The sequence below is a fragment of the Crocuta crocuta genome, unplaced genomic scaffold (assembly GCF_008692635.1).
Source record: "Crocuta crocuta isolate KB4526 unplaced genomic scaffold, BGI_CrCroc_1.0 scaffold248, whole genome shotgun sequence".
NCBI lineage: Eukaryota > Metazoa > Chordata > Mammalia > Carnivora > Hyaenidae > Crocuta > Crocuta crocuta.
In genome coordinates this window covers 5,955,806-5,967,033 of record NW_027532409.1, presented here as the reverse complement: position 1 = coordinate 5,967,033, position 11,228 = coordinate 5,955,806, and the positions used below count along the sequence as shown (strand labels likewise).

At 53.5% G+C, this 11,228-nt stretch overlaps 1 protein-coding gene across 1 annotated transcript; it reads left to right on the top strand.

Annotated features, from left to right (window-relative positions):
- The first annotated feature begins 867 nt into the window (after positions 1–867).
- Positions 868–7,654, top strand: MYL9 (myosin light chain 9). Its single transcript, XM_077778837.1, has 4 exons — positions 868–938; positions 4,009–4,218; positions 5,928–6,089; positions 6,966–7,654. Exons 2-4 carry the CDS (start codon positions 4,035–4,037, stop codon positions 7,136–7,138), a joined length of 519 nt encoding a protein of 172 aa, XP_077634963.1. The 5' UTR covers positions 868–938; positions 4,009–4,034; the 3' UTR covers positions 7,139–7,654.
- Positions 7,655–11,228: the final 3,574 nt, after the last annotated feature.

The following is an 11,228-nucleotide window of genomic DNA, read 5'->3' as shown; positions in this document are numbered from 1 at the left end:
TCTCTCTTTAAAATAAATAAAACATTTAAAAAAGGTGTGGGGGGGGAGCAGGAGAGAAAGCTGGGCTGGCATCCAGGAGGGTATAGTGTTCCTTCAGGAGTCAGAATAATGGGCAGGACCTGATGCACTATGGGGGAGGGGATGGGTCTATCCTCTCAGACTCCCTCCTCCCACTAAGGCCAACAAGAGCAGGAAAGGGGTACTGCCGCCAGGAGGCCTTGAGGATGCACCCATGCTCCTCCAGCCCCTTCCCCTCTCGCTGGCTCCCAGGGTGCTACTTGGCACTTTCTTGCCACTCTTTTCACTGAATCTTCACCACCGCCCTCCCATTTTACAGGAAACTGAGGACAGCTAGAGAGTGATGTCGCTGAGGTGAGCTGTCCCTGGTACAGTCCTACCCAAACCCCAGGTGAAGCACCCACACCAGCAGGGCCTGACTGGTGACCTTTTCATGTATGGGTGGCCGGGCTGTCTGAGACGCCTCTTCTTTCAGACTGGGAAAAAAGCCATACTTGGCTTGGTGGAAGGAAGCCCTCCCACGGGAATGGGCCGGGCAGCGGGGCCCTTGGGGGGAAAGATGGGGATAAGATCTGAGAACTGGAGACCCTGGATATTCTGCCTGTCTCACTAGAGAGGAAGGGAGAGCCCAGATAAATCCCCCCTCCCCTGATAATCAGAGGAGAGTGGGCCCACCGGTCCCCTGCATCACCTCCGGGTATCACGTCCCAAGCCTACTCTGGGAAGGCGCACCGCCTCCAGCCCGTGGGTCAAAGCCAAATAAGGCCGTGCGGGTGCGCCGCCCCGCCCCACCCCTCCGCGCACGCATTCTTCTGCCTTGTAAGGCTGGCGCCGCCCCGCCCACCGAGCCCGGAGCCCGGCCCGACGGCCCGCGCCCCGCACTGGCTCGGCGCAGGGAGCAAGCACCTTCTTCGCACCAGGTGGGAGTCGCGGCCGCGAGGGGCTAGAGTAGGCAGTGTGAGGCCCCACGGACGGGGACGCTGAGGATCTCGGCAAGGACAGCCCTCATGGGGCTGGGGCTGCGAGTTGAGGGTCACACCGGACTCTGGCCGGGGGCTGGGCAGCTGGGAAACTGTTCTAGGCTCTGGGAGCCGGTGGTCCTTCGGTGAGGGAACACTGTCCAGGCCCTGCCCGTTTGCAGTGGAGTTTCAGACGCTAAGCCCAGAGCTCTGGGGTGCCCAGAAGGAGTTGAGGTCACTGTGTTCCCTGCCCCAGGAAACCGACAGGCTCCTTGAGACCTCCTCCAGAGCATCCGTGTCCTGGGGCAGGAGAGAGGGATGAGACTAGGGTAACCCCACCCCATACACACCAACGCTGTGTGCGAGCACTTGAGACTTTCGTGCACTGGGCCCTCTGTCCAGCTGTGCCTGTTGGGTGGGGAGGGTCTGCCAAAGGGCTCTGGGGGATAGACAGGGACCTGGGCCAGGGGACCTCGGTCCCTGCTGCTCCTCCCCAGCCTTCTAACTGCTCTGAGGAAGCGGTCAGATCACTCAGCCAGACAGGAGGTGAATTTACCAGCAAGGCATCTGGCACTGCCAGCCATAGGAACCAAGAGATAAAGGGGGACACAGGCCTTGCCTTTGCTGTAAGTGGGGGATTTCAGGCACCAGAAGGGGGGAGATGGCACCTAGTTGCAGCCAGTCCAAATACCAGTTATATCTGATCCCTAGTCTCTAGGACCCCCAGGAGCAGGCTCCAGGGCTAAGGGACTAGCCTATCCTGACCCCGTTTCCTCAACCAAGCCTATAAACTGTCTCTAGTCACACAGAACCCTGAGCTGCAGAAGGCCCACCAAGAGCCTCTTAGGCTATGTGTTTCCTTCTGTGTTCAGTCATCAAGGGCACCAAGGGCTGGTCATTACCACCCACTGACCCAAGCCTACCCCAAGCGTCCTGGCTGCCATTGGACTCTACCCCCTTCATGGGCACAACACTTCCCTTCTTGGGNATATCATGGCCCTTGGATAGAAGAGGATGAAAAAGGGGAAGCCACAGAGACAGAAGGGCCCAGCCAGTATCACAGCAGTGGGTGAGATCTTAGCCATTCCTGCCTCTGACCGTGGCTTCCTCTCTCCTCCTGGCCACATCTGCATAGATCTTTGCAGACGGGAGGGCTGTGGCGACAGTGATGATGACCATCACAGCCCCTCATAAGAGAGGGCTACTTCTTCGCTACCTTCTATGGGTTCTGTAAGTCAAAGTTCCCAGAGAACAGTGGGCTCCAGGAAGGACTGGACCCCTCAGAGCACTAAAGCCCTGCTGATGCCACCATCCCACTCCCGCCCAGCTAATGGGTGAGAAGGGCTTCTGTCTACCCACCTGAACCATGTGAGAAACACCCGGGGCCAGGTGTGTTGGTCCAGCGGGACACAGCAGCAGTGTGTCATGACTTCAGGTGGCTGTGGCCCTGGGGAAGGGTTGGGGCTGGCCAGGATCCCTGCTCAGCATTTAAGATCTCAAAGACTAAAGTCCCAGAATGACTAGAACAGGGTCATGGGATAGAGGCCAACAGACAGCTTGAAGGGCATTCATAACCAACCACACAATTTGGGGCTAAAAACAGGCAGAGAAGGCTTTCTGGATGCAGGCCCTGTACCACAGGCTCAAGGAAGACGAGACAGGCGGACAGTGGTCCTAAGTCCTCAGCCCCAGCTGCAGGGCACACTGCACTAGGTCTTCAGGGGCACAGTACCCACAAACCATGACAAGGGTTGAGGGAAAGAGCACCATGCTGTGCCTCAGTCTCCCCATCTGTACAGTAGAAGTAGACTGGCTATAGTTGCGATCACAGCATTAATTAAACAAGCATCTATTAGCCTCTTAGTACATCAGGGGAGGGAAAGAGAGACCTGTAGGTGCTTACTGTCAAAGCAAGGGTCAGGGACCTGCTCCCCAAGGAGGTGTCTCAAGAACTAGGCTTAAAAAGGAAGGGTGTTCAGCAAGAGGGACCAAGGAGGAAAGTCTGAGGCTGTCTGGGGAACATCCAGAGGTCCAGCATGGCTGGGGCATGGATGGCAAAAGGAACACAGTGAGGGTTGCCATGGTCAGTCAGACAAGGGTTGGAGGGGTTCACACAAGTCCTTGAATGCCAGGCTCAGGGGCCCAGACCTGTTCCCCAAGGGGAGGCAGAAACCTTCGAGCACTTCAAGGTGAAGTGACAGCTGGTGCAGGTCTAGCTCTATATGGGATGGGAGAGACTGGCTAGAGGCCAGGAGACCAGGTCTAAACAAGGGTGACAAGAAGCTGGGGCTCTCAGTCTGGAGGAGCCTCATGCCCCTATAAGCACCGAGGAATAAGAACAAGGAGTAGGGCCCAAATCAGGTCTGTCATCCACCCAAGGGGCTGATCAAGTATGGGCAAGCTGGGGGAGGGGACACCTGCCCAGAACACAGGCCTTCTAGAACATCCAGAGCAGGGAGCACAGAGGGGTAGGGAGGAGGAAGGAGGAGGAAAGGAGAGGACAGGAATGTAGGGAATGCAGGGCCGCTGATCCAGCTCCTTACTGCTGGGGGCAGGAGGAGCTGGCAGGGAGCCTCACAACCTCCCACATTTCAACCCACCTTGTCACTTGGAGGGAGAGAGATGGAGAGTGTAAATGCTATTAAGGATTAAAAGAGATAAAGCAAGAACAGATTGGCACTGAACCCAATCCTAAATGTCTTACCCAAACAGCCACAGCAAAAATAGCTTACTCTGTGCCTGGCACCATTCCAGGGGCTTCTCAGGCACTAAATCACTGATTCCTTACTGCTGGGCATTCCTCATGTCCTCATTCCCAAATGAAGAAACTCACTGGGAGAGGTAGAGAAGTTGTTTATCATCACACAGAGCCCACGTCTGTCTGCTTTTGTGATGAGCTGGGTGACAGGAGCCCCAAGCCTGTGGGAGGCCTTGAATGCCAGGCCCAAGCACTGACAGCTGGTCTAGGGTAGGCAGAAAGATTCCCTGGCCCAGGGTCATAAGCTCTTCCCCTGACACCCACTTTCTGCAGGGAAGCCCCACCCACCTGAAGCCAAGATGTCCAGCAAGCGGGCCAAGGCCAAAACCACCAAGAAGCGGCCACAGAGAGCCACATCCAATGTCTTTGCAATGTTTGACCAGTCCCAGATCCAGGAGTTTAAGGAGGCCTTCAATATGATCGACCAGAACCGAGATGGCTTCATTGATAAGGAGGACTTGCATGACATGCTGGCCTCGCTGGGTGAGCAGGGATGGGGGTGGCTGGGGTCTAAGTGGGCCTACCAAGTGTTGCAACTGAAGTAGGTGTGGGGCTGCTCTTCATTATAGAGTACTTCCCATGTAGTAACATGTGGAGAGCAGATGCCATTACCTGGTGCCGTTCTCCATTTAAGAGACAGGGAAACTGAGGCACAGAGCAATTCGACATTGGATCTGAACCCAGACAGGCTCACTTTAGAGCAGTGCTGCCTCAGGCAGATTTGTGGTTGGGCTGCCTGGTATCACTTCATTTAAAGCAAAGGATCAGCAACTAAAGTAAGTTTCTAACTACACAGACTTTCCATTGCACAGGTGGGGAAACTGAGGCCAGAGCACCTCCCCTTCTTCATAAGTCACCCATGCCAGGCTCTTAGAGCCTCCCTGACTCCAGCAACTTCCTTTGAATCAAAATCTTAGAGCTGAAAGGGCTCAGGAACATAGTACAACTCACCGCTGCTCAGATAGGGAAACTACTGCCCGGAGGCCAGGCCTCCAGATACCACCCCCTAGTCTGTGGTCCTGCCCCCACATCCCTCCCATGTGCTAGCCACAAACACTACTCTCAGCATCAGTTCCTGGCACCTCCTTCATCCAGGTGAGCGTGCCACGGCCTCTGGCAGTGGAGGAGGCAGTCTCTGGCATTGCCCCTCACAGCTGGGCAGCCCTGCTCTGAGCCCATTTCCCTTCCTGTGCAATGGCTACTGTGGCCCTTGTGTACATGCCCAGGGTGTCTAGGGGGGGACTGGGTAAACCTGAGTCGGAGGGCTGACATTGGACACTGCCCCTCTGCCCTGGGCATCTACCCAGAAAAACCTGCATTCCTGTTTGTAGCTCATGTTGGTGGGGCCCAGGTCAGTCTTGGCCTTCTGGTTAAGAACATCATCCTCCAGTTTAAAAATAAGAACAGCAAATAAAAGAAGAAGCTGTGCACGTGTCTTAACTCTCAAAGCAATCCTACTGGGTAGATGTGATTATCAGTACCACTTTATAAATGAGGAAACAAAGGTTCAGAGAGGTTAAATAATTTGCCCAAGGTCACCCAGCAACTATGTAGTAGAGCTGGGATTTGAACCCAGCAGTTGATTTGAGTCCAAGGGGCCATGCCAATTGTTCTGTGTGATTCTACAACCACTGGTGCTGCTTCACAGTTCTTGTAAGACACAGGGGAAAACAAGGCACAGAACTGGGATTCAGACTCCAGTCTTTGTGACACCACAGCTCACTGGTTTAACCATTTTCGACATTGTACCTAGAATCTGGCGACAAGCTGACTGGGTTCCAATGCTGGCTCCACTCCTTACTTGCTGTGTGACCTTGGATAAGTCACCTCGCCTCTGTGCTTCAGGTCCCACACCTGTGAGGTTGGGGTGAGCATGCTTACCTCACAGCATGGTGAAAGTTAAAGTAGTCAGGCACATGGGGCAGAAGACACCATGGGCAGTCAGCAAATGGTGGCTCCTACACTTAAGAGGTCATGGATATCAAGACCAGAAGCGGAAGCTGGTCAAGGGCAACCTGGAGAGCGTGGGGGAGGGAGCAGTCACAAAGTGGGTTGCCCCAGCAAGATACTCTAAAATTTACAAAACGTATGATCTCCTGCCTATGGGACTCTCACAGGCCACAAAGGGAGGGGACAGGGAGGCAGGTGGGGACAGGGCAGTGACAGCAGGCATGAATGTCCCCCTGCCATAGGGAAGAACCCCACCGATGAGTACCTGGAGGGCATGATGAGCGAGGCCCCAGGGCCCATCAACTTCACCATGTTTCTCACCATGTTTGGGGAGAAGCTGAACGGCACAGACCCCGAGGACGTGATCCGAAACGCCTTCGCCTGCTTCGACGAGGAGGCCTCAGGTCAGCCGCCTGGACGGGGCCGGGACTGAGCACTTCACCCAGGGTGCCCCCAGGGAGGCAAGTGGGGCTGGGCTGTAAGTGGGGCTGTGCTGTGCTGAGACTTGTACCCAAAGGTCAGAACGGAAATCCCCATCTGCTGCTTTCCACCGCCAAACTATAAAAACCACGCCCTGTCCTTGTTCCCTCCCCCAGATGCTAGACCACAACAGCCCACATCCACCAAGACATCCCACTTCTTGACTTCACCTGTTGGCCCAGCCACTCCCCCTGCTTTAGACCTTCCAGAAACCAAATTATTCTAGGCCCTTCTGGCCAACGAGGTACAGAAACCAGCCCCCGTCCTCAAATCTTCCAAAGGGCTTGTGTCCCATAGCTAGTTTTTCCCAGACACAGGCCAGGAGGATGCTGGCAGCAGTGACTTCAGTAGTTTCTCAGGGGCCACAGGCCCAAGTACATTCACATTTTCCAGACTACCTTCATAATCCCCTACCAGGGTGGTGGCATAGCTTCATCTCCAATTTCCAGGTCAAACAGGCACCGAGAGGTTAAAGACCTTGCTCATGGTCACACAGCCAGAAAGAAGGGGAGGAGCATGCAAACTTAGGCAGTGGAACTCTAGGGCTCATGCTCTTAAAGTGAGACATACCCAACCCCCACACTCACAGCCCCAGGTACCCCACCAAAACACTGCAGAACCCCTCCCTCTGGGGCTCTGGGGAGCTTCAACTGGCTGGAGGCCAGGGCTGTGTCTTTTCTTGGTCCCTCCCGCACTGCAAGGTCTGCAAGGATGGGGCAGGGAGGTGGTGGGCTCAGGGTAGGGGTGTCGGGCATGTCCCAGCAGAGTCCTTGTCTCATGGACCCTGGCCCTGCCCCCAGGTTTTATCCATGAGGACCACCTACGGGAGCTGCTCACCACCATGGGCGACCGCTTCACAGACGAGGAAGTGGATGAGATGTACCGAGAGGCCCCCATCGATAAGAAAGGCAACTTCAACTATGTGGAGTTCACCCGCATCCTCAAGCATGGTGCCAAGGACAAGGACGACTAGGCCGCCCCAGGCCCCCATCCCACTCACCTGCTCCCCACCCTCACTGTACACCAGCTCCATGCCCGTGACCCCACAGGACCCTCTCAGGGGACCCTCCCTCTGAGGGGCTAGGGGTCCAGCTCGCAGTGGAAAAACAGGCTGAGAGCACGCAGTGCCCGGTAAAGGGCACACAGCCAATGTGAGGCAGGTGTTGCACCATGACCCTCCGAAAGAGGACCGTCTTCTAGAGAGCTGGGCCTCATGGGCTTTTCCCCACAGGACAGGCCCCGTGTCCTGTCTGGGATACAACTTCCCGTGCACCCCCAGGTAGGGCATGTAGCTCTTTCCCAGACACTGCCAGAAACACAAACCTCACCAAGGTCCCTCCTCTGAGGACAGGATGCCAGACCCCTCCTTTGTGCCCTGCCCAGCCACCAGAACACAGCCCACCCCACCGGGAGTGTGATCCAGAAGATGCATGTAAGCTGGATATTTGATCCAGGGAAGGCAGAATCTCTAATAGAAGCCTGAGCACTGCTTTGGGTCTGTGTGTCTGCTGCTGTGCTGCTGGGGTAACATAAAGAAGTTCCTAGTTCCTAAACACCCTCCTGCCCTCTCCCGTCCCCAGTGGCTGCCCAGACCCCTACCTTCCCCTGGCCAGGGGAAAACTCAGCTGAGACCAGATTAGAGTGGGGAGCAGGCAGAGGTGCTGAGGGAAACGGTCCTTCTGGGAGGGAGAGGGTCAAGTGGGGAGGACCCACAGGAATCACCACAGCATATCTCGGGGGATTCTGCGGCACCGGGAGATCAGGGGTCAAGGTCGCCCAGTCTTCAGGACTACAGTCTGGATGGCCAGGGACATCTCAATGTTCCTGGAAAGCCAGATGGTCCTGGAAGAACAGGGAGGCTTTGGGAACAGTGAGAAGAGTACATTCCAGTAGGTCCGAGGTGAAGGTGGGAATGAACAGGCTTAAGGGATTCCCTGAGGTCAGCTCTAGGCAGCCACCAGGTATGCTCTGGGTTGTGCCCTCTGTACCCGAAGGGTCAGTTCAGCCACAAGACCGGCTTTTTATATCCCACATGCACACAAGGTAAATGATGGGGACACTGACAACAGCGCCTAGTGCTTAAGGAACAGAAATACTGGTTGAATGAACAGATAGCCAGGAGGGGCAAGGACCGTCTGAGGTCACCCAATGGATCTGGGGCATAGGGAGGGCTGGACCCCAGCCTCTAGATCCTCCACAGGGCGCACACCTGGGCTAGACACAGCCCACCTGACCCCAGCAAAGGTCGGGGAACAGCTGCTGGCCTGGCTTGACCTGACACCTCCCTAAAGATCACCCACAGCCAGCCAGCCACAGTACACAGCAAAGGTCTGAGATCAGAGCCAAGGGAGTGCTTAGCACTAAGAGGACTGTGTGCTGGCCGAGGAGGGTCTAACTTCCCACAAACCTCTGCCCCACCTCAGGACCAGGCCCCTCCCAGTCAGGCCCTGGTCAGAGCCCCATGAAACTACCCCTCTCTGGCCTTGAAACTGAGCCCCACAAGTCCCTGATCTCCACTCCGGATGCAGCCAGCTGCAAACAGGTTCTGACCAGGCCCAGATGCTGTCACAGACTCAGTGGACCATGCTCTTGATCCTGGCCATAGATGGAGGGCCTTTAGCCTGACTACCTGCTCACTGCAGCTAGTCCCAAGGGAGGGGGCAGGCTCTGGGGATCCTCCCGGGACTCCAGGGTCACAGGTCATTCTGTAGAGTCACTATGGCACCAAAAGCTTTTCTGGAAGGCAGGGATGTGGTTAGAAACAAGCTTCATTGGACTCTGCACCCCCGTTTGCAATCTTGTCATAAGTCTACTCCCCCTTCATCCCAGAGAGAGGAAAAGATTCACACCTGCTGTGGGGGGACAGAACCCATCCAGCCTCACTGGCTTCCGAGCTGGCCTGAGGCTGACCTGATGGGATCCAGAGGATGGGACAAGGTAAGTGTTCTGTGCGTGGAAGGGCAGGACCAGCAGGCAGGAGGAATGTGCAGGAGCAGAGCTAGGAGGGTCTGGAAGCAGCCTGAACAGTCTGGGAGTACAAATGCATGTAGCATACTCAGGAGCCAGGAGGAAGGCAGTTTTCCATTTATGAGCTAATTTATTAAAATCTTAACAGCTTCTTAAAAAGCAGCAGCAGCTACTGTTTTATCTCTCACAGGCAACTTTTATAGGTAACAGTGAAGCATGCCCAGAACTTTCAAAGTCTAGCACAAAACTCAGAAGCCACAAAGAAAAAGACTAGTGCACTTAAATCCATGAAGACTAGGGGCACCTGGCTGGCTCAGTTGGTAGAGCATGCAACTCTTGATCTCACGGTTGTGAGTTTGAGCCACGTGTTGGGTGTAGAGATTACTTAAAAATAAAATATGGGAGCCTAGGTGGTTCAGTCAGTTAAGCATCTGACTTCAGCTCCGGTCATGATCTTGCAGCCACATGGATTCAAGCACCACATCAGGCTCTGTGCTGACAGCTTAGAGCCTGGAGCCTACTTCAGATTCTGTCTCTCCCTCTCTCTCTCTGTCCCTCCCCTGCTCATACTCTGTGTTTCTCTCACACACAAATAAACAAACATTAAAAAAAAAAAAAACTAAAAAAATAAAGTAAAATCCTCAAGGGGAGCCTGGGTCAGTTAAGTATCCAACTCTTGGTTTAGGCTCAGTTCATGATCCCAGAGTCGTGGGATCGAGCACCGTGTTGGGTTCCATGCTGAGTGTGGAGCCTGCTTAAGATTCTCTCTGTCTCTCACTGCACCTCTCCCCAGCTTGCACACACACTCTCTATCAAAAAAAAAAAAAAAAGTATACTTGATTGTGGGTTTAAATAAATAAATTAAAACTTTTAAAATTTTAATTGTGGTAGGGGCGCCTGGGTGGCTCAGTCAGTTAAGCGTCAGACTTTGGCTCAGGTTGTGATCTCACGGTTTGTGGGTTCGAGCTCCACGTCAGGCTCTGTGCTGACAGCTAGCTCAGAGCCTGGAGCCTGTTTCAGATTCTGTATCTCCCTCTCTCTCTGACTCTCCCCTGCTCACTCAGTCTCTCTCTCTCTCAGGAATAAATAAAACCCTTTAAAAATTTTTTTAATTTTAATTGTGGTAAAATACACATAAAGTTGGGACACCTAGGTGGCTCAGTCTGTTAAGTGTCCAACTTCAGCACAGGTCATGATCTCATGGTTTAGGAGCCTGGAGCCTGCTTCAGATTCTGTGTCTCCCAATCTCTCTCTCTCTCTCTGCCTTTCCCCACTTGTGCTCTCTCTCTCTCTCTCACAAACGAATAAACATGGATGGAGCTACAGAGCATGTTTAAGTGAAGTAAGTCAGAGAATAGACTAATACCATTGGTTTCACTCATATGTGGAATTTAAGAAACAAAACAAAGGAGCAAAGGAGGAAACTGAGAGAAGCCAAGAAAAAGACTCTTAATTATAAAGAACAAACTGAGGGGAGGTGGGTGGGAGGATGGGTGAAATAGGTAGAGGGGATAAAGAGTACACTGAACACGATGAGCACTGAGTAATGTAGAGAACTGCTGAATCACTATATTTATTGTACACCGGAAACTAATATAACACTATATTCACTATACCAGAGTTAAAATTTTTAAAAATTAAAAAAAAAAAAAACACCAGAGAGCCAAAGTTTTCTTCTAAGTATTGGTGAATTTGAAGTAGGGGTTAAAAATTTTCCCACAGGGAGAACTTGCTGGCTGTGAGTTCAAGCCCCACATTGGGTGTAGAGATTACTTAAAATCTTTTTTTTTTTCCAACTGTTTTTTATTTATTTCTGAGAGACACAGCATGAGCAGGGGAGGGTCAGAGAGAGAGGGAGACACAGAATCTGAAACAGGCTCCAGGTTCTGAGCTGGCTGTTGGCACAAAGCCCGACGCGGGGCTTGAACCCACAAACCGCGAGATCACAAACTGAGCTGAAGTCGGATGCTTAACTGACTGAGCCACCCAGGTGCCCCAAAAATAAAATCTTTAAGAAAATAAAATATTTGGGGTGCCTGGGTGGCTCAGTCAGTTAAGCATCTGATTCTGGATTTCATCTCACGTCATGATCTCAA

Coding starts and splice junctions, on each gene's coding strand:
- MYL9 (XM_077778837.1), top strand. CDS start 4,035: ATGTCCAGCAAGCGGGCCAAGGCCAAAACCACCAAGAAGCGGCCACAG. Junction 4,219..5,927: donor TGACATGCTGGCCTCGCTGG/GTGAGCAGGGAT, acceptor CCCCTGCCATAG/GGAAGAACCCCACCGATGAG. Junction 6,090..6,965: donor CTTCGACGAGGAGGCCTCAG/GTCAGCCGCCTG, acceptor CCCTGCCCCCAG/GTTTTATCCATGAGGACCAC.